Here is a 27272-nt window from a genome sequence, read left to right as displayed (position 1 = left end):
AATTTTTGTATTGCTCTATGCCCGTATTATGTATGTGCAAATGATGTAGGGGTGAGGGAGATGAGCTATCAATATTTGCATTTGGGTGGAGAGAATCAAGATTAAAGGGGTTGGAAGGTTGCTGCTCACTGCGGTGGCTTGTTTTTCGTGAGGATACAAGAATTTGATATGGATCAGCCATTGACAGTTCCTCATCTTGGACCGAGGAGGGTATAATCAGTCATTGAATGTCGTGGCACTAAAATAATGCATCGTGGATTTAACAAATATGTCAGTAGATATAAGGAAATCAATGCGAAATAAGACAGTTGTAGTCGAAATACTGGACAAAAATCAATGGAAAAAGACATGCGAGTCCAAAATAATTGGATGTCAAATCGCAAAGTTAATAGCATGGGGGAATCACACAAAATAGAAACGAATGTATGCTGCATCAATATATGTATAGACGGAGCATTTTCTACAGAAAATTTCTTCTCTTACCTACAAAAACTCGTATTGAGAGAGAGAATTACTTTTGGAGTGAAGCTACGAACTTACACAACAAACAAGTAAAAGTGGTTTATATGGAATCAGCATCAGTGTCCAGCTGCTTCCGACTTACAAGAACACCTTCATCCCAATTCTCAACATACCTGTAAAACATCAAAATTCCAAAGAAAAATTGATTAACACAAAAGCTACACGTTGACAGACAAAGATGATGCGAGATATAGAGAAACTGAGCAGAAAATTCCTGAGACACTTAAAATTTGGATGGGAGATATTTGAATGACACAAAAGGTTGAACTGTGGGAAGGTATTGAAGACCTATAGGGCCCGTTTGTTTGATGGGGCTAATGGTGAGAGGATGTATAATCCCACCACATTAATAGTGAATGGATTAATAAAACTACACCCCTCATTATCTTATATATGTCACACTTTGTGAGATTATATATCCAATGGACATCTACTGTGGGTCATAAAACTTTCAACCAAACACCGGATGTGGTCCCCTTGAATATATAGTCTAATCCAACACTCACAGCCGATCAAACAATGTCTCCCACAGTGTTATTGTCATGGGAACCCTTTGCTGATGTTCAATACACATACTAATACCCTAACTCTGACCATAGTAATGGGGATAATAAGCCGTCAGTTGAGTAAGCCCAAAAAAAAAATAGTCTACCAAAAACAAAGGTGTCACCAAGTACTGCATTTCATCTTGTGTCAAGTTTTAGATGTGAAATGTTGAGTAAAAGACATGCTGTGATATCCACATACAAATAAGGTTGTTCACTAGATTAGGGCAGATAAAAGATGGTGTTCCTCCTAATTCAGATGGTGTTCCTCCTAATTTTAACTCCAGATATTACCAAATGATTAATATGAAGAGCACCGAAAAGCTAGGGGAATTTTGTGGTGGCCTTTGGATACCACACGAGCCACACACGCACACACATTTATAAGCAATACTATGTTCACATGTTAACGTAAAAACTAATGTAATGCATGAAAACATCATTTGATCCAACAGTTGACGCACCATGCTGCTGCTGAAAATTTGATCAAAAGCTTTCAAAAGTTAAACGTGTCAATTTTATCATCGTAGGAATCTTTATTTCAAACTTTCTAGTGATTTGTTCCCTCATTAATTCAACTCTTTTCGTTATAAAATGAAGAAAAAGACAATTATACAAACATACAATTAAAGCAGACTTAATAAAACCACCAAATGAGTTATGCACCAACAAATTGTAGGAACTTGGGCACCACACAATTTTGTATCCTAGTTGCCGTTTACATGGGTGATTCATGGGTGATTTTGATTCTTGGGTATATGAAAAACTATATGAACTACTATTGTTGGTACTTAAAGCATTTTGGGCCAAGTTGCTAGGCTCCACCAAATTAAGCCAGTGGTTTTTAGATGGGGCATTTAAAGTGGTATCAGAACAATCTATACAAGCAATCAAGTTGTAGCAGGACCTTGCGTGGTCACCAGGAAAAGACCCATAAAATGCTATGGTGACTTTGATGATTAGGAAAAGACGCGTGAGATACCGTGGTGTCTATAGCGCTCAACCTCTCATGATGGTGCATGGCCAAAAAGGTGAGAAGAGTGTAATAATGCGTCCCACATCAGAATTTTGCATCGGTGATCTTTGGTATATGATAAACCATGTGGACTAGTAGTTGTAACTTGGGCATAAGCATTTTGGGCCACATTGTTAGGCCCCAAAAGCTACCGGGCAGTGATTTACGTGTAGTTTTTCATTAAACACCTCATGTAGTGCTAGGAAATGAGCCCAATATTATTTTCTATTATCCTTGCAGGATGTTAACATTTCAAAACACATATGTGCAGTGCCAAAACTTAAAAACCACAAAAATGACACAAATAGAAAAAAACTGACAAATTGAACGAACCTTGATCCATCAACATCGATGCAAAGAAAGTGGCCGTCTCGATATCCATCCTTAAAATGGCCAAAAAAGATTTCACCAAGTTTTGAGTAGAACCGCCCTTCACCATTTGCCTTCCCTTTCCAAAAGTTAACAAACCATCTATCCCCAGTGCAGAAGTAAAGCCAACCCTACATGATTATGCGAAGGTGACGATCCCAGGGTTTACCACAAGTTATCCTTTTGATATAATTCTTGGGAGTCAAAATAAACTATTAGCTTCTCCTGCAGCTTACTTTTAAATTTGGTTGGTAAAAAAATCTTTATAAATACAAGTGAAACATTTTACTACTAGTTTAAATGTCAATGTTGGAAGCCAAGGCAAGTTGTACTCCAAGAACATTTTGACACAAAGCTGATTAGTGAGGAATTGAAAGTTGTAATAAAAGTTTAGCCATGCAGAACATGTTTGTCTTGGGCGAAAAAACTCATAAATGTGAAGAGAAGAAATTTGCATTGGCATCTTGATGTTACTTTTCACAGTATTCTAAAAGTCGGCTGGCTCTAGGTGACCACCCAATGCCTAGATTTTAGGGTACATGTGATTTGAACGTTAGTCCGGGATTAGTTGGGGATAAATTGGCTAGCCGGGGATTAGTCGGCTAGGTCTAGGTGGTGACTAGTTGACAGGTCTATTTCATAATTTTTAAAACTTCTAGGGTTAATTGGGTAATATCAAAAAATACAGGGGTTAAGTGCTATATTCACGAAGACAAAATATATATCATATGTCGATTTTATGTGTAAAGTACTTAATTTTATTCAGTTTTGAACTTTGAACATCGAATATTGAACTTTGTATTTGACTTGTTATTTGTTATTTGTTACTAGTTACTTCTTTGTTGCTACTTTTGGTCTTAATTTTTTTCTTCCTATTCTTGTGTTCGTGTCATTCTTACTCAAACTTTGGGGGAGGTGGGCAGATAATTGGAAAAATAGAAAAACCAACTAATCTCAAGGCCCCGATGAAATCGGCCTAAGCACTAGGGGCCTCTCTTCCGCCTGACTAGCAGCTAGTGATTTTTAGAACAATGAACTTCAAGACAGTATCTCAAGTAAGAAAATACCGACATGCTGGAACAACGGATACCTTTCCATGCATGACGTCGTCCCTCCATGATCCCTGGAAAGCATCCCCGTTGCTGAATTTGAATGTACCTAGACCTGATCGCTTACCATAGCGCCACATTCCCTCATAAATGCTCCCATTCCTTAAAGAGAGTCGACCCTGAGAATTCTAGCTTTTAATTATCGTACATGAATAACTAGAAAAACCTGGAAACGATGCTTTCACTAATGTACCAGAGCTACAGCAAAGTACCTTCCCTTCTGGCAGACCTCCCTGGCAACGCCCTTTATATTTTCCTCCTCTATAACTTATTTCCACTATAGGGTTCCACTTCTGTTGTGATTCTCGTTCAGCTTCCTGCAAGAAAAGCACACAATCAGCACCAAAGAAAGCATTAAAAGTGAACAGTCTCGATTCAACAACAGCAGAATGACAAATAGAAGTCATTCACATGCTATGACCCCTACCCCCCACGCCCCACCACCACACATACACACCCAGTAACTATTTACTTGCACAGAGTAACTAATTTGGAAAAAAAGAAAAAAAAAGTGAATCGATAGCTGACGAGAACCTAGAGTAACTATTTGAAAGTACCTTTTTCCAAATTGATGTACCGCGCAAGTTACCTACATTTTAACTTCAAATCTTCGTGACTTACTTTTACCCATTCTAGGAACCTTACTGAAAGTCGACACTGTCTAATAGCCCCTGGCCATGAAATCCATTCCATGGAGGTGATTGTCTGATTCAGCTGTTACACAAATCCCAGTTATTGAAAAAAGTCCAGTTCAAATTAGATTATGTATGTAATACAATCACTTGACAAAGCAACGACTTAAATGAACAAAGAGCTCCTAAGTAAAGCCCATAGAAATTTTGTGAAAACTAAGCAATGAGAATAGTGCATGAAACATCCCTTAAAAGTTTGAAAGCCTCATTACTGGTTTGTACGTCAATACACCAGAAGAAGAAATACTACTAACCAGCATAGATGATGCACGAGCAGAAAGAACTCCTTGCTTCTTACAAACATCAGTGTCAGTTCCCTTGAATATGGCTGAAGCACTATCATAAAATTCTGAAACCGCTTCGAAACCTGCATCAGTTAATGCATCCCAAGACATCCTTGGAGGAGCCTGAGTTTGGGCCATCATGTCTTCCTTACCTGATTTCTCTTGGTGATGAATCGTATTTGACAGATTGAGACAATTCTTTAACTCTTCTGAGGGTTTTACACCAACCGGAAGTTTGTAGATTCTTAAATTATCAAGCGTTGATATGGCTCTGCAGTCATTGGCTCCTTGATTGGTCCATTCTTCTGAAATCCGAAATCCTGGTCCCAAGTTTCGCGGAATAAGTGGCTCCCTTTGAAAAGCAGGCACTCCTAGGTAATGCATTTATTCACATTCATTAACCAGCTAAAACTTCAGATGCACTTTTCACACATGAAATGTTCCAAATGAGTAAAAAGCAAAGAACTCATTGCACGACACTCATAGGATCATATTTGTTTCTAATATGAAACTACCTCCCACGTTTAGGTCATCAAAATCGGAAGAATCAGTTGTGGTCTCTGAGTATTCAACATCCTTTTTTTCAAAGCTACTGTCAAAACCCCTATAACATAAAGATTAATTCAGAATCTTGTGAGCAATGCATAACATTAAGGACAACACAAGTAATCATGATATGCACTGAATCAAAAGGGAAGAAATAATAGACCTCAAATAATACGTTTCAACGCCATTGTTGCTCAATACGGTCTGCAGTTCAGTGGAGTAAATGCCAAAATCTTCACATGTACTATGTGCAGGAATTTCATTCTGCATTTCGCCAGAATCTGTATTGTTTGCTTCAGAAAAAGATGGATCCTCAGGAAAATAACTTTCCTCACCCTCAGGAGATTGTGGACGGTTTCTCCTTAAAAGATTGACGATAAAAGGAAAATGCTGCGCCAGTCTAGAGAAAATGCTACTTTCTTGAGAAACCTGATGTCTGGTGTGACTGCAATTTGCATGAAATATTCACGAGGGTCAAGAACGGGATAAACTATCAGCTAAGTAATATTCATGCATACCCTGCGCTTTATGTATTAGCACACAATAGTTACACCTGATGTCTGGTTAATGCATGTCTTGGTTGTCAAACCCCCTTCCGTGGAAACACAAACTTATAGGCAGGAAGAAGGATTTCACACTACCAACAAAAAGAGGAGCATCCTGAGGCAGATTGAGAAACTTCAAGTAATGGGCAATATCAGACAAAAAATAAGTTGGATGAGAAACTTCCTAAGGCTGAGGCCATGGAAAAGCTTTCGCTCCTACTCCAAGAAACATGCCCAGTAGGATTCCAGCAAGATCTACTTAGCCCATGCTTATTCTTGAATCCTTGATGTTGCATAGCTTTCTTTTAGCTTCTCAGAGTGTTAGTTGTTCTTGTAGCTATATGTATTTAGGTCCATCCTCCAAGGTTGAGGGGGATTTTGTTTTCAAGATTATTAGGTTGCCTTTCTTCCCAGCATGTAGAAAGTCATTTTCATGGGCGCATTCCTTTACTTCCAATCTCTTTTTTCATTATAGATTAACAGACTAAAAACCTAAAAAAAGAACATTCAACATCATTACTAACTCCACACTAGAGTGACTCGTACATAATATGCAGAAGCTCCAGCAATAACAGTGTATGTCTCCCTAGAAAGACTAAAGACCACTTTCAATAGCTTACCGTATCCCACTTCCTTTTTCCATTAAGCAGGCAATGTTTCAGACAATTTGATAGAAACAACATAAATCTCAAATATGTGGTGGTAATCGATGTAGACCCTTGAATTTGTCATGGTGAGGTTGCCATCTTAAATTCGATTATTCGAACACATGCTCATACACAATGACCTAGCATAAAAGCTAGCACCATCTCTTTTGAAAAGGAGTTCCTCAACTTCTGTATATAACTACATGAAACTGAGTAAGGTAACACCAATAATTAGCACATAAAAAGGAAAAAAAAAAAAGTGCCCTCCAGTTATAAAATTTGGATTTTCTTTTTATGTTTCTGCTTGGTTTGAAGTCATTCAAGGATCAAATTGTCTGTTACAACCCTCACCGTCAGCCTTCACGAACCAAGAAGATGTGAACTTTTAATTGCGTATTCAACATAATTGTCTGGAAGACTGTCAAACAAGAGCAGCGAAATTAAGTGGACTATACTGTTCAATAGAACTCTTACCCTATGGTAAGAACTGTTGCCATTATTAGGTTGGGCTCCATATTGGGTTCATGAACTAAAGATATTATAATTCCTCCCATGCATTCAGTAGTTTGGCGAAAAGTATGCAAAAAAGCATTCACATCACTTCTGTCAATAACAGCTGAGCTTGAGAGGATGCAGATAACAACGCCATCCAAATCCTAAGAACAAAAGACAGTATAAGTGCACCTACTTTAGAACAGTGTTTCATAAAAACCACTCACACATTTGAAGAGATTAACATCCTAAACTGCGTACCACGAAAATAGCAGAATACTACAAATTATAAATTACAAAAGCCGCAAGGAAAGAGAACTTGATGTGCTTGTGTAAGTGAGAGAGAGAGAGAGAGAGAGAGAGAGAGAGAGAGAGAGAGACTTATCACAAAAACAAAGGGACGTATCAAAAGAGAGTTTCTAATATTATCAACTTAAATTTTAACATGTTTTCCATCCAAAACTCACATTCATCTCCCTTTATAGTCAAAAGCGCAATGGGGTAATATTATCCTCTCCTTCTCTGTAGACACCACCATAAACCGCTGGCAGTTCACACGCCTCCTAATCACTTGTGTCCTTCCACTCTCTCCCCACATTCTCTCCCCCCTACATAACACCTTATCTCATTTATTTGAAAATATGTCCAACTCAAATCAATGTCCCATTTACCACTGGAAAAAACAAAAGTTAATCCAAAGATTCCAAACCAAAAACGCCTACTTATTTTTCACTCACTCCATCTTCAGTCCTCTGTTCCAGTTTCATTATATGTATATTGCACAAATATTCAGATATATGTAAACCAGCAAGTATAACCTTGTGCAAATGACATACGATGCACATATCCTCGAAGTTAATGAGACTCCTACACTCCCTGGTTTTACCCAAAGAGAATAGCAATCCATGGTGCTGGCATTAACCGTGACGAAGCCACCCCGAAGAAATGCTTGAAGAGCCATCAGTGTCTAGGACGTGCAATTGGTTGGTGTAACAATTAACTTTGCCATAATCATCAAAAGCAGAGAGAAGCTTGTCCACTCTAATTTAATAGCAGTGCTTCACCACCCGTTCCAGGAACCACATATCAGAACCAAATCTTGACCTCCTGCCACTATTGTGGACTGTATCTGCAACTTCTCTCACCTTATTTTCATGATTGAAGGATACTCAGCATGTAAGAAGCTCCAATTTCCTGGAAAAAAATATCACAAACAGAGATGGGGCCAGTTGGAAGAAAGGGGAGAAGAGGGTTGCAGTCGGGCAAGGGGATGGAGGGCTTGAGTGGAATTTGCTGGTGGTGGGCTACTAGGTGGAGAGGACGACGGGTGAGTTTGATCCTATGTAGCTTTTAGAGCTTGAACACATTGGTTAATCATTAACTGGAGACCATGGGCGGCACACTCATTGCCAATTAGTTTTGACTTGGATGCTTTGGTATAGTAGCAAAGCCAGTCTATCTTAGGCTTTTGTGCAAGACTTTTTTAATCTTTTCCCCTTATGTTTGAGGGATAATCGAACTTATTTTGTTGTGATCCCGATATAATGGATGCTTTATTTATTTCTCCACCATGTGAGTCTGGAGTCGCACGTGCGCAGAAGTTAGAGCTTAATTCACATCCGTCAACTATTAACTCCAAAACAGGTATATCAACCTCGGCAGCCTCTCCAACCCATTGCCAATAGATTTTGAGTTGGATGCTTTAACATCAGTCAAGTGCATAGTAGGTTGATGTGGGTGGTCATGGCATGCTTAATGGTGCTACAAATGAAATATTTTCAGCTGGTTGGCCAAATGAAAGGCTGAATTGCATAAAGCTGAAAGATTGAGAGGATGATATATGAACATCAAAATCTATATGGAGATTTTTATTCTTCTGGCTCAAGTTGAGAAGAAATAACAAAATTAGGCTTTACAAATGAGTTGTTCAGCTAACAGAGAAACAAACCAAACTATACACCTATAATAAATCTGTTCACACCTTTAAACCTACACCAAGGAAGGGGCAGTCATACACAGCTCGCATAATTGATGTTTTCATGTTGTGACCAGCTCCAAATCCAATTTTTGCTTCTCTGTAACTATCCAGAATCTGCAAAATTAGTCATTCAGAAATCAAGAGAAAGTGAAAAACAGAAAAGTAAGCAAGCAAGTGCAATTTATAGAAAATTACACATATAGAGAAACACTAACGGGTCCAGTCCTTCCAGAATAGATTTGAAGACTGGGACATAAGAAGACGTAATACAAGCAAAAAAGCATTACAGATGACTTTCTTTTTGCTTTTTGATTGGCAAGAAAAAAATCATTAAAAGTATTTAAAACAGATACAAAAAAAGGAACAATAAAAAAAGCATGACAAGTCCATTAAAGAAAAGCCAATACAATGGAAAGAAGCAAAGCAAAACTAAACCCATAACAACAAATTACATGACCCTCCAAACCCTACAGATACAAAACAGTGGTGTATCTCTAAAGGGAGGGGAAACCAACGCGAAAGGAAGACAAATAACACACTCTACCCCAGAGAGAATCAATATCACGAAACTTGTCCCAGAAAGCTACTGCATTTCACTCCAATCAAACAACCCACGGATTGAAAAGATAACACATCTTTTTTGTTGTTGATGCCAAACCCTTTAAAAGTGATCAATAGCACTTAGGAACAAGACGCAGGACCCACACAACAAACTAAAGGGAAATGCAAGAACAAGTGATTCAAAGACAATTAACAAGTCTCACAAACCAAGGTCAAAAAGTAACCTCACTTTCATTATGTCTGAAACATTGAGTTCTTTCACATTATCGTGTTGGGAGTCCAGAAGCTTCTTTTGGCTTTCCTGTCAATGTACCAATAGTAAGGACAAGGCTACATGGGCAATAAAAATTTGGGAGCCACAGAGGATGGCCTTTAGGTAAACTTACAGATGTAAGAATAGACAGCCCATTTATGGCCATCAAAACGGCTGTGTTTGCAGTCTTTAATGCCTCATCTAATGTCACTAGTTCTTTTTCTAGCAGTACATCTGCATCGACCACTGTAGGAAAAAGAAACAGCACACCATAACCCATGAAGGTTAACAATATCTGTAGCAACAATAAACTAGTAAACGTAAACTTCTATTATTAAAACTACATAATGTTACAAAGTTTTAGTGACAGACAGTTACTAAGTCACTGAGTAAGCCACATCAAAGCCATTTCAAATGGGCAAAAAAGGTTGCACGGCATTTCTATAATTATACTTTCTGTTTCCACATACTCATATTGGGGAGGACTGAAAACATGCAAATGGTGCAAGTGTATCCAATCATAACACAAATAAAGTTGATACTAATTTGATCTAGAGAGCATAAAGGAATCAATCAGGGAAAAACTGGCTACTTGCTACCAATAAAGAGTGTACATAATTTGGACTAAACGCCCAGAAAATAAAACTTGTGACCTATATTGCAATCAAACTAAGACAAATTTGGCAGTGAAATTCCAAAATCTTTACAAAGGGAGGTTTAATGACCATACTTCCCCTGGAGCCATAAGTACACCTGAAAGGCTGAAACATATGGTATCCTCAAAACTAACACTACAATAGCATAACAATACTGGGAGCCGGTTAAATGTCAAAGGGCCTTATCCTTCATAAGAAGACAAATGATGGGTCTAAAACCAGACAAAGCAAATTAGAAACATCTCTTTCTTAAAGGGCCAAGAAGAAGAATACAATAAAACACAACGTAGCCAAAGTTGAACACAAGTCTCATCTCATTAGATTTGAACCGGAACGTGAAGAGAATACAAGTATTGCACAGGCAGTCTATCTATCTCTTTTCATCAAGTCAAACCACAAGCCAGGGAAAAATGATTAAGATGATGAACAGGTCTACACATTTTGTGTGGACAATAGTGTTTGATTCTTTTAATCCAATAGAAGTCTAAACATCACAAATGTCCAAAGAATCTTTGAAGAACAATAAGAGTTACAAAAGGTGTAATCTATGTTAGTTATTTTAAAGGAGTACCAGATATTCAAATATTCAACCAAAAGAAAGCAAGACATTGCTCACCGATACAGAAATTGGTGTGATCCTGTAGGTTTTGTATCAAATCCTTGACCTGCAAATAAAGTTAATTGATGGAAAAATTGAAATTAGAAGTTACAACAATGACAACGAATGCAGTAAGAAATCATATAAAGAGGACCAAGAAGAGAAAGAGGAAAGACCCAAAGCAACTATAATATCTTCCACAGAGAGGGGCATATATTTAATGCTTTCTATATTTAATGCTTTCTTTCACTGCTCTTTCTCTTCTCAACTTTGGAAATCATTGCAAAAGGACCTGAAGTTTCAATGTCCCTTCAATGGACTGCCCCAAATCATGGACTGGATGTTTCAAGTTAACAATGGCCCTCAGTTTTCGTGCTCATTATCAAAACTTGCTTTGGCTGCTCTCCTTTACCATGATTGGGGTGAAAGGAATGGCAGAATCTTCAAAAGCTTTTGGAGCTCTGTTCAACAGTTGGAGATCAAAGTGCGAACTGATATCCGTGCATGTGTTAGCTCTTGGCGAGGAGTCAAGAAGTCAGGCCCTAACATGGCTCTTTGTTCTCGATGGAATGTGCCAGCTAAAGTTTTTGATAGCATGTAATTTTGTGTTGTTGGTTCCTTTCCTTTGTTTTGTAATGTTCTGTTTTCAAGCTTTGATTGATGTCCATTTGTATGGTTTTGTTTGACTGGGATATGCCCTGTCTTGTGTAATGTGGTTTGTTTTAATAAAATTTTACCTTGCCCAAAAAAAAAAATTCTAACCCTTAGATCAAACTCAAAGTATCTCACCCTGTTTGTAAACAAACATAAAAGAGATCTTAAACTACTGAAACGACCAAAGGAGTTCTAAGTACGGTAACATGAGCACATTGAACAGTAACCTGCTCCAAAAAATTTTCTTTTTTTGATAAGTAAATAAATATATTAAAAAGAAGGCTATAAGGGAATGCCACCCGATTGCAAAAAAAAAAGGCCACAAGACAAAAAGGCCCTATACACTCCCATGAGAATGAAAAAGCTCAAACCAATCTAGAAATTGGTCAAGAGAAGGAGAACATTCTCTCTTTTCCCAACTATACAAACTATTCACCAAAAAACTCTTGATCCTAGACAAAGGCATTTCAACCCTTTCAAAGCATCTCAAATTTCTTTCTTGCCATGTAACCTGCTCCAAATCTGGACAACAGTACATCTTAGGCTCTTACAGTATTGCCACAACATGAAAAATCAAATTTGAGCAATTTGATTGAAAATTAAAGTACTCAAAGGGTACTAACATGGGAACTTCTATCCTTCTATTTCAGACCCAAATAGTTTCTTAAAAGTGGATAATCATTCAGGCTTTCAAAGGTGCAGGCCTTCTAGGCTTCTACTATAACCAAGCTATTACCAAGGCATCATAACTCTTTGGAACTGCTCACTTATACAGCCATGCTATCTAAACACAAAGTAATGATCCTACCAGCACAAAGGGTATCCATTTTGTTTCTAACTTATATTGGGAATTCTGTGTCTGTATTTCAAATCCAAATACCTATCCACAAAACTTTATGGTTAAGTGTAACATGCCTAAATAATGAAATGACACAGACTGAAACCCATGGCTGAAATTCATGTAATACATCATACAATGTCCACTCATAGAATGATGACAAGAATAAAGATCAAGAAAAAATTGATGGATTCTTCTTATATGCTTTCCTTAATATCCTGATGATAGAGGAGTGTGAGAAATCAGTTTACCTCATCTTGGCGCCTTCGTCCTTCAAAGCTGAAGGGCTTGAGAATGATACCAACAACTAATCTGTTTGTAGATTTCACTGTCTTAAGTATATCAACTGCTCTAATATGATCTGCACCATAACCTGCAGTAGCCACCTAAACAAAACGGGGATATGCAATGATTTTCATGCATGTATATATATTAATGCACAAAATTCTACGGATAAAAAATTGTGACTGCAATTGTCAGATACTCATTTTTGCAGACAATTTGAATTTTAAACTTCAAAAAGATAAGGGATTTATCAGTTTGTCAATAGCAATCACAGGGAATAACCAATGCTGGAGATAAACAAGCGAGACCTAAAGATGGAAGTTATAACTTGGACAAAACAAGTGACTAAAATTTAGTTTAGGGGTGTCTTAAAGGAATGGTACATCAATGATAGAATGAGTTGGTGCAACGCAAATTTAAAATCAATAGTCTGCTTGGCTTCTCCAGAATTCTACACGTGCTTGCACATGGTTTGATGAAATTTCCATCTACGGTTATATACTTTGACGTGAATATAGGGCCATAGTTGTAGGAACCTCCTGTTGGGGTGCGTCAAGTCATTGATTTGGTATTGTCATGGTGTCTTAATTTAGTTTTAGATCGATTTTAGTAGTTAAAACTTAAAAGTTTATATTAGTTCCTTATTTAAATTATAAAGTCTCTAGCCAGTAGTTTATAAGGATTTTATGACTCAATAAAGGGGACTTGATTTTATGAGAAATTGCAGAGCTTTCGAAGCTTCTTTTTGGTTGTGTGATGCAATCAAATCCTAGGAGTGATGCCTAAACCCTCTAGAAGTGGTTCCTAGAGCTTACTTCTAACTTCTTTTTTCTCTTTCATTCCTGTTTTCTGTTTACTACAGCCCCTGTTACTGTTCCCGTGTACTGTTCACAAGCACGAAAAAAAACTCTATTTGGTTGCATTTCTCTTGTTTTGTTAAGCCCTAACCCTAAAACTTCCATTCAATACCAATTCATAAACTTCCTTTGTTGTCCTACATCAGCCTCTCCACTCATAGCGAATTGGTTGTGAGTTGGACGGTTTAACATGGTACTGGAGATAGACTTTTGAAGGCTTTTTGGAGAAAACAATTTTTTTAATTTTCTTGTCGAGTGTGTGCACTTTGATTCATAGGGATAATTTTTATTAATTTTCTTGTCGAGTGTGCGCACTTTGATTCGTGGTGATCCCTATGTTATGGATAATTAGTTTACCTCTTCATGTGCTCATTAGGATACGCATGTCCGGGAGAGTGTTAGAGCTTGTCCCTCATCGGTTAATTATCTTCTCTCTCCAAGACAAATGCATGAGCATGGATGGATGGATGCTTTAACACCCTTAAACTCCTTAGCACGATTTTTAAGCTCTATTTAAGTATTTATTTAGAGTGAAGTCAACAACACATCAGAAGTATTTACCCAAAAAAAACAACACATCAGAAATCCTACATTTTTTTTCCCAGGGCATATCCTAAACAAAGATTTTCAGAAATTCTTATTTGTAGGTTTAAAGGTTGATATGTCGATATCCTTATGCATTAGATCACCGGTTACTAGTCGATGTCATTATGTCATTCTTTTTTATTTTTCTCTTTTCTTGATGAATAAAACGTGCCAAGCCACACCAAGGGGATGCCACCCGAACAAGTCAAAGCTATGCAAAAACTTGACAAAACTGCAAAACCCCAAACGTGAGAACTGTTCTAAAAGCTCAAGAAAATGGAAGAATTTGTATGGCTACATTCCTAATCAAAACAAACTGATGTAGTATGTAGTAATGATATTTATGTCTTTTTGTATTGAGTCTATATATAGGTGTTGGAGTCCTTTCTTTTGCAACTTTTTATCATTTTGAACAAATATTATCAAGAGCTAGTCTCTTTTGTATCCCATTTGGGAGTTTCTCTCTCTACATTATCTATGAGTATCTTTGGTTGCATCATTTGGTATCAGAGCTTCTAGGCTCGATCCCCACTGTTCATCTTGCCGGAGACTTCACCGGAAACCTAAACCTCGCCGGAAACCTAAAACGGCATCGGAAATCTCGCCGGAGCCCCCAACTCACTCCAAATCCTCAGATCTATCCAACCCAACACCTTATACTTCGATTTCGACCCTATTCAGCCCTGAATTGAACCAAACAACTTCGGATCTGACCTGTTCGAACAAAAATCAGCCATTTCGGGACTGTTCAAGCTCGATTCAGAGCATTTCGAGCAAGACCCAGCCATGTTCGAGTTTGAATCTGTCATTTCAGAACTCAAATCGAAGTTTCAAAACCAGATCTGCCTGTTTCGGACCATTTTGGAGCTGCTACAGTGATTTCGGAGCTGCTACAGTGATTTCGAGCCTGCTACAGTGATTTCAAGTCAGATCTATGGGTTTTGAGGGTTTTCAGACTGATTTCAACCCATTTTTTGCTGATTTTGGACCAGATCTATGGTGGGTAAGTGTCGAATCCCTATTTTCTTTGCTGGGTTGTTGCTAGATTGCTCCGTAGATGTCAATTTGAGTATGATTACTGTTGATTAAGTGTTTTGGGGGTTGTTCTGTTGAAATTGGTGACTAAGTTGACTGGGTTTTCATTATTTGGGGTTGATTGACTTGTTTGAAGTTGATTGTGGTGTTGTAATGGCTTATTGGGCTAGAAGTAGAAGAGGAAGCAGAGGTAGAGGCTTTGTGGTGAACAATGGTGAAGAGAATGAGTTTGGCAACCAAAACCATAAGATTCAAGAGTTGAGACAACAAGTTGCTACCCTAACGGCGATGGTGCAAGGCTTGCAAGTGTCGCGCACGGGTAGTGGAGGGTCCAAGGACTCTCAAAGTCACTTTGACAATCCTTTTGGTGATCCGAATTGGCGTAGGCCACTTCCACTCACTCTCCTTATAGGTGGGAGAAGAACATCAAGATTGAACTCCCCGAGTTCAATGGAAGTCTTAACCCGGATGAGTTTGTTGATTGGATTAATACAGTTGAAAGAGTGTTTGATTATGGAGACGTCTCCGAGGAGAAGAAGGTGAAGTTAGTGGCTATCCGCCTCAAAGAAAGAGCTTCTGCTTGGTGGGAGCAATTGCAAGGAACTAGGCTACGAAGAGGAAAGGGAAAGATTAGAGAATGGGAGAAAATGAAGAAGAAACTCAATGAACAATTCTTGCCATTCAACTATATACAAAATCTCTATAAGAATTTGCATAATCTCAAACAAGTTGGAAGTGTTGATGAGTACAAGGAGGCTTTCCATCAACTTGTTGCTAGAGTTGATTTGAATGAAAGTGAAGATCAAATGGTTGCAAGGTACATAAGTGGGTTGACAATCACAATCCAAGATGCCCTCGCTATGCAAACTTTGTGGACGGATTCGGAAGCTTACAATCGGGCCTTGGTGGCCAAAAGCAAGAAAAGAGGAAGTTTTCGAGATCCGGGCAACAATATCAAGGCGGTTCCAAGTCCGGGCAGCCATTTTACTCTTATGCTAGAGGTGGTTCTTCCTCTAGTGGTGGCCAAGGTGCTTCTTCCGGAGTTGGTACTCAAAACCGAGCAGATAAAGTTTCAACATCCGCTCAAAATTAGTCTCAATCCGGTGCTTCGGGGGCTCGAAATCAATTCCAAAGTGGGGGTTTCAAGTGCTTCAAGTGTGGGGAACCGGGTCACAAGTCTTCGGATTGTCGTAAGACTTCCGGAGGTCGTAACAAGGCACTTTTCATTGAGGTGGTTACGGAACAAGGTTGTAAGGATGATATTCCCGTTTATAACGAAGAAATATGTGAAGAAATTGGAGGTGATAATGAGGAAGAAGAAGGCTATGCGTTGATGATAAAAAAAACTCTCCTTACTCCTAAGGATGTTGGTAATGAAGATTGGTTGCGTACCAATATCTTTTACACCACTTGCAATGTTGGTGGTAGAGTTTGCAACATGATTATTGATAGCGGAAGTTGTGAGAATGTAGTCTCTCAAGAGGTGGTGGACAAGTTACAACGCAAAGTGGAGGAGCATCCCCATCCTTATACCCTTTCTTGGTTCAAGAAGGGTAATGAAATCAGGGTGACTAAAAGGTGCTTGGTATCTTTCTCCATTCGGCAAAAGTACTTTGATGAAGTTTGGTGCGATGTGGTTCCTATGGATGCTTGTCATATACTACTTGGTCGCCTATGGCAATATGATAGGCATTCCATCCATGATGGAAAGAAGAATACCTACACTGTCCTTAAGGAGAAGCGACAATTCACTTTGTTACCTATGAAGGAGAAGGTGACTACGAAGCCTCCTCCCACTACGTTGCTTGCTTCTAAAGGATTTCTCAAGGAAAATCATGAAACCGGGTATGTTCTAATGTTGGTTCCTATGGCGGATATGGGTGTGTCAGATGTTCCCGAGGCGATTTCTAAACTTTTGAAGGAGTATGTTGATGTGTTTCCTCAAGAGTTGCCTCCCGACTTGCCTCCTTTGCGAGATATTCAACATTGTATCGACTTGGTAACCGGGGCGCCCCTTCCGAACAAGCCTGCATATAGAATGTCTCCAAGGGAGAGGGAAGAGATTCAAAGGCGAGTTAAGGATCTTCTAGAGAAAGACTACATAAGGGCAAGCCTTAGCCCTTGTGTGGTGCCGGCTCTTTTGACTCCGAAGAAGGATGGTTCGTGGAGGATGTGTGTGGATAGTAAAGCTATCAACAAGATCACTATCAAGTACCGCTTTCCCATTCCAAGGCTAGATGATATGTTGGATTGACTTGCCGGTTCAAAGGTCTTCTCAAAGATTGATCTAAGAAGTGGTTATCATCAAATTCGAGTTCGCCCGGGAGATGAATGGAAAACGGCTTTCAAGACCCCTCATGGCCTCTTTGAATGGCTTGTGATGCCTTTTGGTCTTACCAATGCTCCAAGCACTTTTATGCGGGTAATGACTCAAATGCTTCAACCTCTCTTAGGTATATGTGTAGTTGTGTACTTTGATGATTGATGATATATTGGTGTATAGTCGGTGTTTTGAAGATCACTCATCCCACCTCCAACATGTCTTTGAAATCTTGAGAAAAGAGAAGTTTTATGGGACTTGAAGAAGTGTAGTTTTGCTGTTGATAAGATGGTATTTTTGGGGTATATTGTGTCTTCAAAGGGGGTTCACATGGATGAAGACAAGATTAAGGCCATTGTGGAGTTTTCATGGGTTAGCTACCTTCTACCGGAGGTTCATTGCCAACTTTAGTAGTATCGCGGCTCCTCTTACCGATTGTCTCAAGCAAAGGGTGTTTATATGGTCCCAAGAAGCCGCCGAGAGTTTTAAATTGTTGAAGTTCAAGCTTACGGAAGCTCCTATCTTGGCCTTACCCAACTTTGACAAAACTTTTGAACTTGATTGTGATGCTTCGGGAGTGGGAATTGGTGGAGTCTTAAGCCAAGGTGGTCAACCTGTTGCTTTCTTTAGCGAGAAGTTGAACGGTGCTAAACTCAAGTACTCTACTTATGACTTGGAATTCTATGCCATTGTCCAAGCCATCAAGCATTGGAGTTACTACCTTGCCTACACTGAATTTGTCCTCAACACCGATCATGAAGCTCTTAAGCAATGTTATCAATACCGGTTCCGTACCGACCGGTACGTACCGTTTTTGACAGAATCCGGTATCCTGTACCTCTAATTTTGTTCCGGCTCAAATACCGGTCGGTACCGGACATACCGGTCGGTACTGGGCGGTACCGGATTACTTTTAAATTTATTTTTTTCTTCAAGAACCGGACAATACCGGACGGTACCGGGCAAATACTGGACGGTACCGGTCAAATACAGGATGGTACCGGGAAAATACCGGATTTTTTTATTTTTTATTATTTTAAAAAAGTGTATATTATACTATAAATTCTTTTAAGTAGGAAAATAACACTAATAGCGATCAATCCGAAACGGTACCTGATATTTGACCGGTACAGGTACGTATCGTACCAGTGGGAAAACCGGTACCCTGACCGGTACGGTATTCATAACATTGCTCTTAAGTACATCAATAGCCAACAACACCTCAATAAACGGCATGCCAAGTGGGTGGCTTATCTACAACAATTCACGTTATCTTTGAGGCACAAATCGGGGATTCTCAACAAAGTGGCCGATGGTTTGAGTAGAAGAGTGGCTCTCTTGGTGGAAATGAAGAACAAGGTTGTTGGGTTTGAAGAATTTCGCACTTTCTATGCCGAAGATCCTTATTTTAGTAAGCTAATCGATGCTTTGCAAATGGGTAATAAGGTTGTCGATCCATGTTTCATGTTGAAGGATGGATTTCTCTTCAAAGAACTTAAATTGTGTGTCCCTACATGCTCTTTAAGTGAGCAATTATTGGCCGAAAGTCACAAGTTGGGTCATTTTGGCAAGGATAAGACTTTAGCATTGCTTCAAGATGCATACTATTGGCCGGGAATGAGTAAAGATGTGGGGGGGCTATGTGCAAAGATGCCAAACTTGCCAACGGAGTAAGGGAACAGCCACTAATGCGGGATTGTATTTGCCTTTACCTGTGCTGGAAAGTCCTTGGAAATGCGTGAGTAAGGATTTTATCTTGGGGCTTCCTCCTATGCAAAGGCGGAGTGATTCTATCATGGTGGTAGTGGATCGGTTTTCAAAAATGGCTCATTTCATACCTTGTAAGAAGACTATGGATGCGACTAACATTGCCAATCTCTATTTCAAGGAGGTCTACAAGTTGCATGGCGTCCCTACTTCTATTGTCTCCGATAGAGATGCTAAGTTTCTTGCCCACTTTTGGAGGACCTTGTGGAGGAAGATTGGCACCAACTTATGCTTTAGTACTTCTTTTCACCCTCAAACCGATGGTCAAACGGAACTGGTAAACCGGAGTCTTGGGAATTTGTTGCGATGCTTAGTTGGTGAACATCCAAAAAGTTGGGATGGAATTCTTCCATTGGCGGAGTTTGCTTACAATTCTTCTCCAAACCGCACCTCCACACTTCCCCATTTGAAGCGATTTACGGGTTGAAACCTTCCAGTGTGGTTGACTTCGTTCCTTTGCCAACCCCTAAGAAGGAACACTCCAAGGCGGAAGATATGGCTACGTTTATGAAGAATATCCACTCTCAAGTTAAGCTCAACATTGAGAAGTCTCATGCGAAGTATAAGGCGGTCGTTGATGCACACAAAAGGGAGGTTTTGTTCAAAGAAGGGGATCTTGTTTGGGTTATCTTGAGCAAGGATAGGCATCCTCACGGTGCTTACATGAGGTTGAACGATCGGAAAGTGGGTCCTTGTGAAGTCTTGCGGAAGATCAATGACAACGCTTATCAAGTCCGCTTACCCTCTCACTTGAGCATCACCAACACATTCAATGTGCAACACTTGGTGCCCTATTTGCCGGAAGACACTACCGTAATTTGAGGACAAGTTTCTTTTTAGTAGGGGAGTATGATGTAGTATGTAGTAAGGCTATTTATGTCTTTTGTATTGAGTCTATATATAGGTGTTGGAGTCCTTTCTTTTGCAACTTTTTATCATTTTGAACAAATATTATCAAGAGCTAGTCTCTTTTGTATCCCATTTGAGAGTTTCTCTCTCTACATTATCTATGGGTATTTTTTGTTGCATCACAAACTACACAAAAAGGTCAAATTATTCCCTTTAAGAACAACCGTACATCATGCTTGGTGGGTTATGAACACTCACTTTATAGTATCTATTAGAAAGAAAATCTCGTAACTACTAGAGTAAAAGGCAAGGAATGTACAAACAAGGATAATTGCTTTGGAGCAAGACAGCAACACTGACGGAGCTTCCAAAATGCCTAGTGTAACATCTGCAAACAGTAACACAGATTGGTATTAAGAACAAATTCAGGAAAGGATGTAGGAGAAGCAATAAGCCACAGAAAGACGTCAATGGAAATACCTAGACCTACCCAATGGTAAAATCAAATGATCACATGAATAGGTGACCACTTGAATATGTTACCATCTCTTTTCACAGCTTTTATGAGCAGAGCCTATACTGCTCACATAATCATTCTGCTGATGTCTGATCCCATCCCGACATACAAAAATAAACCAAGATACTACTCAATCCTGACCCGTAAAAGGCTAACAGAGATTTAACAAAAGAAGAAGAGAGAAGTTACATGCATACATATACTATAATATATGTATTAATGTATATGTTCCGCTAACACATACTTAGACACATAAAATGACACTCAACTTGTGTGAAACTCATTGTGGAGTCCCACAGAGTCCTACGTAAATGATCGGAGCCGTTAAATTTGATTAAAACATATTTTTAAGAGTTTCTGTGAAAAATAAACTCTTGGATATCGGTAAGGGTTTGATCGGTATTTGTCCCTAAATTTGACAAGATAGAAACTAAATGAATTGATCAAGCCCTTACCGATATCTGAATGAGTTAGTTTTTATTGAAACTCTTGAAACATGTTTTAAACAAATTGAACAGCTCCAATTATTCACATGGGGCTCCGATTTTTTAAGTGTCAAAATAAGTGTTAGCGGAACCGGCATATATATAAAGCCTACAAGTTTATCATCTAACCATGTGGATAGCAAAATCCGAGAAAGAATATAATATCAAAATAGACATGAAGTCCATCAACAAGCCAAGCTGTTTATCAATATATATGCAGTCATGCACACATTTTTCCACAATTGCTAATCAGGATGACTTCAATGATGTAATGCATCATGTTGGAGTTTGTCCCAAACCAAACCAAACCAAACCGAGCCTTACATCCCAATCACTTGGGGTTGGCTACATGAATCCGTTTCCTCCATTGAACTCTGTCAAGGGCCACTTGCTCACACAGACCCATTATACTCATATCTTTGCGCGCTACAGCATCTAATGTCAATTTAGGTCTACCCCTCCCCGTAACATTGCTACCTAGAGCTATCCTATCCACTCTTTTAACTACTGCATCTTCTGGTCTACGGTAGATATGTCCAAACCACCTTAGCTTATTTTCCCTCAACTTCTCTTTTATAGGTGCTACACCTACCATCTCACGAACTTTTTCATTTCTAATCTTGTCTCGTCTAGTCTTACCACACATCCACCTCAACATTCTCATTTCTGCTACACTCATTTTGCTCACATGTTGTTTCTTAATAGGCCAACATTCTGTCCCATAAAGCATCGCTGGTCTTATGGCAGTTCCATAGAATTTTCCCTTCAATTTTGTGGGTACCCTCTTGTCACATAGTACACCAGTAGCGCTTCTCCACTTGAGCCACCCCACTTGGATCCTATGGGTCACATCATCAGCAATCTCTCCATCTCTACTAATAATTGAGCCTAAATACCTAAAATGATCACTCTTTGGTATCTCCTCGTCTTGGATCATCACTCTTTCTTCATGCGCAATATTGGTACCACTAAACTTGCACACCATATACTCAGTTTTATTCCTACTTATCCGAAAACCCTTTTGACTCTAATGCTTCTCTCCAAATTTCTAGTTTCGTATTAACACCTCTAGTGGTTTCATCTACGAGGACAATGTCATCTGCAAACATCATACACCATGGAATATCCTCTTGAAATTGTCTAGTCAATTCATCCATAACTAAGGCAAAGAGGTATGGGCTCAGGGCTGACCCTTGATGCAATCCTACGGTGATAGGAAATTCACTCGTTTCCCCTACTGGTGATCTAACGATAGTGACGGCACCTTCATACATGTCTCTAATCACCTCGATATACCCTTTGGTCACTCATTTTCTCTCCAGAACCCACCATATGATGTCCCTAGGCACCCTATCATAAGCCTTTTCTAAGTCTATGAAAACCATATAGAGATCTATCTTCTTTGCTCTGTATTTTTTCTACCAATCTCCTTAATAGGTAGATAGCTTCCATGGTTGATCTTCCTGGCATGAACCCAAACTGTTTCTCTGACACCGTAGTCACCATCCTCAAGCGATGCTCAATAACTCTTTCCCACAACTTCATCGTATGACTCATCAATTTAATACCTCTATAGTTGTTGCAGCTTATTCTTATAGATAGGTACTAAGGTGCTCCTTCTCCATTCGTCGGGCATATTCTTAGTCATAATAATCTTGTTGAACAACTTCGTCAACCAAGTCACCCCCAAGTCACCTAGACTTTTCCACACTTCAATAGGGATACCATCTGGTCCTAGGGCCTTACCCGGTTTCATCCTTTTCAAAGCTTTAACCACTTCGAACTTTTGTATTCTTCGATAAAACTCATATTCTATGTTCTCACCAGGTACATACACTTCCTCCCCACCAAAGCCTCCTTCATGTTTCTCGTTTAACAACTTATCGAAATACGGCTTCCATCTATCCTTGATCGCCTCGTCTTTCACCAACACCAACGAATCAATATATTTTATACACTTAACTTGAGAAACGTCTCTACCTTTCCTTTCTCGTAGCTTAGCAAATTTGTAAATAATCTTTTCTCCATCTTTACTATCGAGTCTAGCGTAGAAATTCTCATAGGCTTTCAACTTAGCAACCCTAACGGCTTTCTTAGCTTCCTTGCTAACTTGCTTATAGCCCTGAAAATTTTTCACATTCCGGTCCTTTTGCCACTTTTTAAAGCACTCCTTCTTTGCTTTTACCATGGTTTGAACCTCGTCATTCCACTACCATGTCTCCTTAGAAATTGGACATTTTCCCTTCGACTCGCCAAGAACTTCTTTCGATATTCTTCTAATACCGTCAGCTATCGTATTCCACATATTGTCACTATCGCCTTCCACTCCCTACCGTATTTCTTGAGACATTCTTTCCTTGAATACCTCTAGTTTCTCCCCTCTTAGGCCCCACCATTTAGTCCGTGGGCATCTAATTTCCTTTCTCCTTATATTATTCCCCTTGAGACAAATATCTAACACCAAAAGTCTATGTTGTGCTACTAGACACTCTCCGGGAATAACCTTACAATCCTTACATGTCAAGCGGTCTGCACCTCGAGCAAGAAAATAGTCGATTTGGCTTCTATTGGCTCCACTCTTAAAAGTAATTAAATGCTCCTCTCGCTTCCTATAGAGAGTATTCCCAACTATAAGGTCAAAAGCTACCGCGAAATCTAAAATCCTCCTACCACCTTCATTAAGGTCACCAAATCCAAAGCCACCATGTACCTTCTCATACCCTTGCTTATGAGCTCCCACATGACCATTGAAATCGCCTCCTATAAATAGCTTCTCCCCAAAAGGTATCCCTTGAGCCACATCATCCATTTGCTCCTAGAATTGCTCTTTAATAAGATCATCCAAGCCTACTTGTGGTGCGTAAGCACTAATACTATTAACTATACTCTCTCCGATCACAAGTTTAACTAAAATAATCCGATCTCCTTTTCTCGTTACCGTTACTACCGAATCTTTCAGGTGTTTATCTACTACGATACCTACCCCATTTCTATGTCTATCCTTACCCGTATAGTAAAGCTTATAACCTGTGTCCTCTATCTCTCTAGCTTTCTCCCCTACCCACTTAGTCTCCTGAAGGCAAGTTATACTAATCCTCCTCCTAAGCATGGTGTCAACTAGCTCCCTAGTCTTACCCGTTAATCTCCCTATATTCCAAGTTGCTAAACGAATCCTATAGTCCTGGGCTAGCTTCTTTACCCGTGCTCGTCCAAGCACGCGCGAGAACCCTTGCTCACTTATCACCACACCCAGGCGCCGGTGTAGCGCCCCTTGCTCATTTTTCGAAGCACCCAAAGGCAGGCACAACGCGTCGCTTAAAGGGAACGCCCTAGCATGTCTCGTAATCATATTTGAATTCATGTCATAAAGATCTGACGGGTTTTTTTACGTGCTGGCTGTCAGCCACCTAACGCACAACCCTCCTCCTTTATCCGGGCTTGGGACCAGCTGGAAAATAAAGATAAGACTCTAAGCACGAACCTGGCAGAGTTATTTCCTCCAAAACTAGTATATGAGCCTGGGCAGCCTCTCCACTCATTGCCAATTGGTTTGGAGTTGGATACTTTAACATGGTATCAGAGCTAGGGTTTTGGAGGTTTTTCTCCTTTGTTTGTGCTATAGTTGCACTTTCTTTCGTTGTGATCCACGTGTTCTGAATCCATTGTTTACCTCTCCACGTGGGAGTCGGGGGTCGCACGTGCGGGTGAGTGTTGGAGTTTGTCCCACATCGATTATTTATTTCCTCCAAAACTAGTATATAAGCCTGGATGGCCTCTCCACACCTTGCCAATTGGTTTGGAGTTGGATGCTTTAACACATCACATGACAGGTAAAAAGAAGGCAAAATCGAGAATAATGGACAATGAGAAATAACCATTAACGTCAGTAAAGCTGCTAACACAGACAGCTAACCTTTACCAGGGTAGCGTTGTTGTAATTGCACCTTTAATGAATCTTCAAAGAAAATATCCCTGCAATATAGGAATAACTTGATTTACAACAATAGACACATAAGAGGGTTGGCTTAGATCTCAGTCTAAAATCATATTTAAGGTAAGTATTAGGCTTGGGCAATAGATTTTAAGGTTGGCAAATAATAAAGAAGAAAAATGGGGCATTGATACTTTGATCACTATATAGGCTTTCCCTAGAATACCTCACTCATCATGTGTCCAACTTGTTCTCCTTCAACACTAGCAGCCAAACACATCTTTCTTTGCATTTTGCGAACAATTCAACAGATACATAAATGTCTACCATAAAACTTAAAATCTGTACACCAACTATTTACTTTCTCAAAGCTGGACTGCTGATTAGGCTCATGACCCAGAATGTCACTGAAAGGGTGTTCATCACTTTAACTAACCTCGGACATGAACTTCATTAGCTTGATCTATCTCTCTTATCAAACTTTGACACAGCTTTGTCCATTTCTATGGTAGCACACAATGTCCTAACTCCTTGTGCATGAGGCTTGGGGAAAATAGCATTTCTGTAGAGATCGATAATTCAGAAAACGACACACCAGTAGAGAGGAAGATAGTTCTCAGAGTGGAAACAATGATGCTCACTGGCTGGTGATTCCGGAGGTGCAAAATGGCCCTCTAGCCTCTCAAAGCGGACAAACCGATTTTGCATTGGGCATTTAGCCTCTAAAAGCAGACAAAGAAATTTTGCCACAACACAAATATCAGGAAGTGATGGAGATCCATTTGGTATCCTATGCATATTATGCTGGTTATTTTGATTTACCTTCATGTTTACATGAAACCAATGAAAGCATTTTACTCCATTAGGACCATTACAAAAGTTACCATTTTGTATAGCATGGTCATTGTATGTTACTTTCCCCACCCACCCGAAACCAAAAAAAAAAAAAAAACCCACCAAATAATCCAAAAGTACCCCGATACTTAAAAAAACAGGGCAAATTACTATTTAAATTACAGATACGCAAACTCAAAATTCCAAAGATTATCGATACCCAATTTGTTATATGATAACATATAACTAACTGCTACGACTCCCTTCTAGAAAATTGTGCTTTATAGTGATCAAAACACTAGAGTCTGCATTTTAACATAATATGTTCATTACTCTTCAAAGTCGCCACCCCCAAAAACAAGCATACAAATAAATTCACTGAACATGCACAACATATACTGTTTGCAATTTACAATTTTGACTCTCCATCACCATTCTCTGCTGATGGATAGTAAGATTAACACCTCGGAGGATGAGGTAAACTCCTGACCTCCTTTCTCCTCGCTTCTGTTCTAAAAATCGATATGTTCTAAAAATTGGTCTAGGCAGCCGACTAGTCGGCACCTAGTTGTTAGGCGGGGTCCAATGCCTATATAAAAATAGGCTTTTTATCGGCCTAGGCACGGACTAGTTGGCCGCCTAGGGAGCCAGTCGGCAGGCGCTAGGCGCGCCCCTCTTCCGCCCGACTGGCGCCTAGCAACTTTTAGAACACTGCTCCTAGCACATAAGTGCACCCCCTAATGCCGTTAGGTCAAAGGCCTCTCGGCTTATTAACTACTACAATTCTAGAAAAGAAAGAGAAATTACTAAAGGAACACAAATACATACGCGACCACGGAGATGTTTTAGAAAAGAGCATACCAGAACCTCAAAGACGGCCAAAGAGAAGGCGAGTCCAAGCAGAAGTCGAGGACGGCATCTTTTCTGCTCCCGATTCCGATCACTTCAACGAACCCAGAATCCTCGCGCGAACTCCTCCCACCCTCCTCTCGATTCTCGCGGAACGGACTCCCGTTCGGCGAGGAATCTTTCTCGGAACACAATGCGAAACGGAGAGTCCTCGAGTTGGGTTTCAATCGGGTTGGGAAATTGAATCCGTGGAACAGGTGAGAGGTGAAGAATAACCGTTTGGGGGAGTGAGGGTGCAAGGAGGGGTAAGGGAATTTGTGGAGACCGGTAGAGATGTGAAGCTCCATGGGGTGGTTTTTCTACGGAGAATGCATTGGGTAATGAGCTTTAGGGATTTGATTTGCAGGAATTGGGAAGACGAGTGGAAGCAGAGAAAAATTGGATGTGGGGAGGGTTTTGGGTGTTGCACAGGGGAGAGATCAGGTTGCGTTAATAGCTCGTGGATTTTGCAAAAATATCATGACCATTGTTTTTCTTTCTTTTTCCTTATCCTCCTCCTCTACAAGAAGAACGTGTTTCGCTTGCCATTTTATGGATGGACGATTTTGCCCTTTTAGTTGGCTTCTTCTTGTTTTTTTGTTAGGTGAAGTGGTA

At 39.6% G+C, this 27272-nt stretch overlaps 2 protein-coding genes across 14 annotated transcripts; one reads left to right on the top strand and one right to left on the bottom strand.

Annotated features, from left to right (window-relative positions):
• Positions 1 to 311: 311 nt before the first annotated feature.
• Positions 312 to 27184, bottom strand: LOC131301482 (protein ACCUMULATION AND REPLICATION OF CHLOROPLASTS 3, chloroplastic). Of its 13 annotated transcripts, none has more exons than XM_058327809.1 (17): positions 26631 to 27182; positions 24918 to 24976; positions 20326 to 20390; positions 12556 to 12690; positions 10831 to 10879; positions 9692 to 9804; positions 9535 to 9606; positions 8748 to 8858; positions 6749 to 6930; positions 5246 to 5527; positions 5052 to 5140; positions 4507 to 4856; positions 4182 to 4274; positions 3773 to 3877; positions 3542 to 3688; positions 2416 to 2582; positions 312 to 635 (listed from the first exon to the last, which is right to left on the bottom strand). In XM_058327809.1, exons 1-17 carry the CDS (start codon positions 26963 to 26965, stop codon positions 563 to 565), a joined length of 2427 nt encoding a protein of 808 aa, XP_058183792.1. In that variant the 5' UTR covers positions 26966 to 27182; the 3' UTR covers positions 312 to 562. The 13 variants fall into 13 exon arrangements, with proteins under 13 accessions (XP_058183792.1, XP_058183791.1, XP_058183786.1 ...); XM_058327808.1 differs by having other exon boundaries at positions 4507 to 4907; positions 24924 to 24976; positions 26637 to 27182; XM_058327803.1 differs by having other exon boundaries at positions 4507 to 4907; positions 26631 to 27181.
• LOC131301487 (uncharacterized) lies at positions 14925 to 19333 on the top strand. The gene has a single exon (XM_058327826.1). The coding sequence runs from the start codon at positions 16400 to 16402 to the stop codon at positions 17318 to 17320; it is 921 nt and encodes a 306-aa protein (XP_058183809.1). The 5' UTR covers positions 14925 to 16399; the 3' UTR covers positions 17321 to 19333.
• Positions 27185 to 27272: the final 88 nt, after the last annotated feature.

Source organism: Rhododendron vialii, chromosome 9a, assembly GCF_030253575.1.
Source record: "Rhododendron vialii isolate Sample 1 chromosome 9a, ASM3025357v1".
Classification (NCBI taxonomy): domain Eukaryota; kingdom Viridiplantae; phylum Streptophyta; class Magnoliopsida; order Ericales; family Ericaceae; genus Rhododendron; species Rhododendron vialii.
The sequence above is the reverse complement of the archived record's forward strand: the minus strand, read 5'-3'. Positions and strand labels throughout refer to the sequence as shown.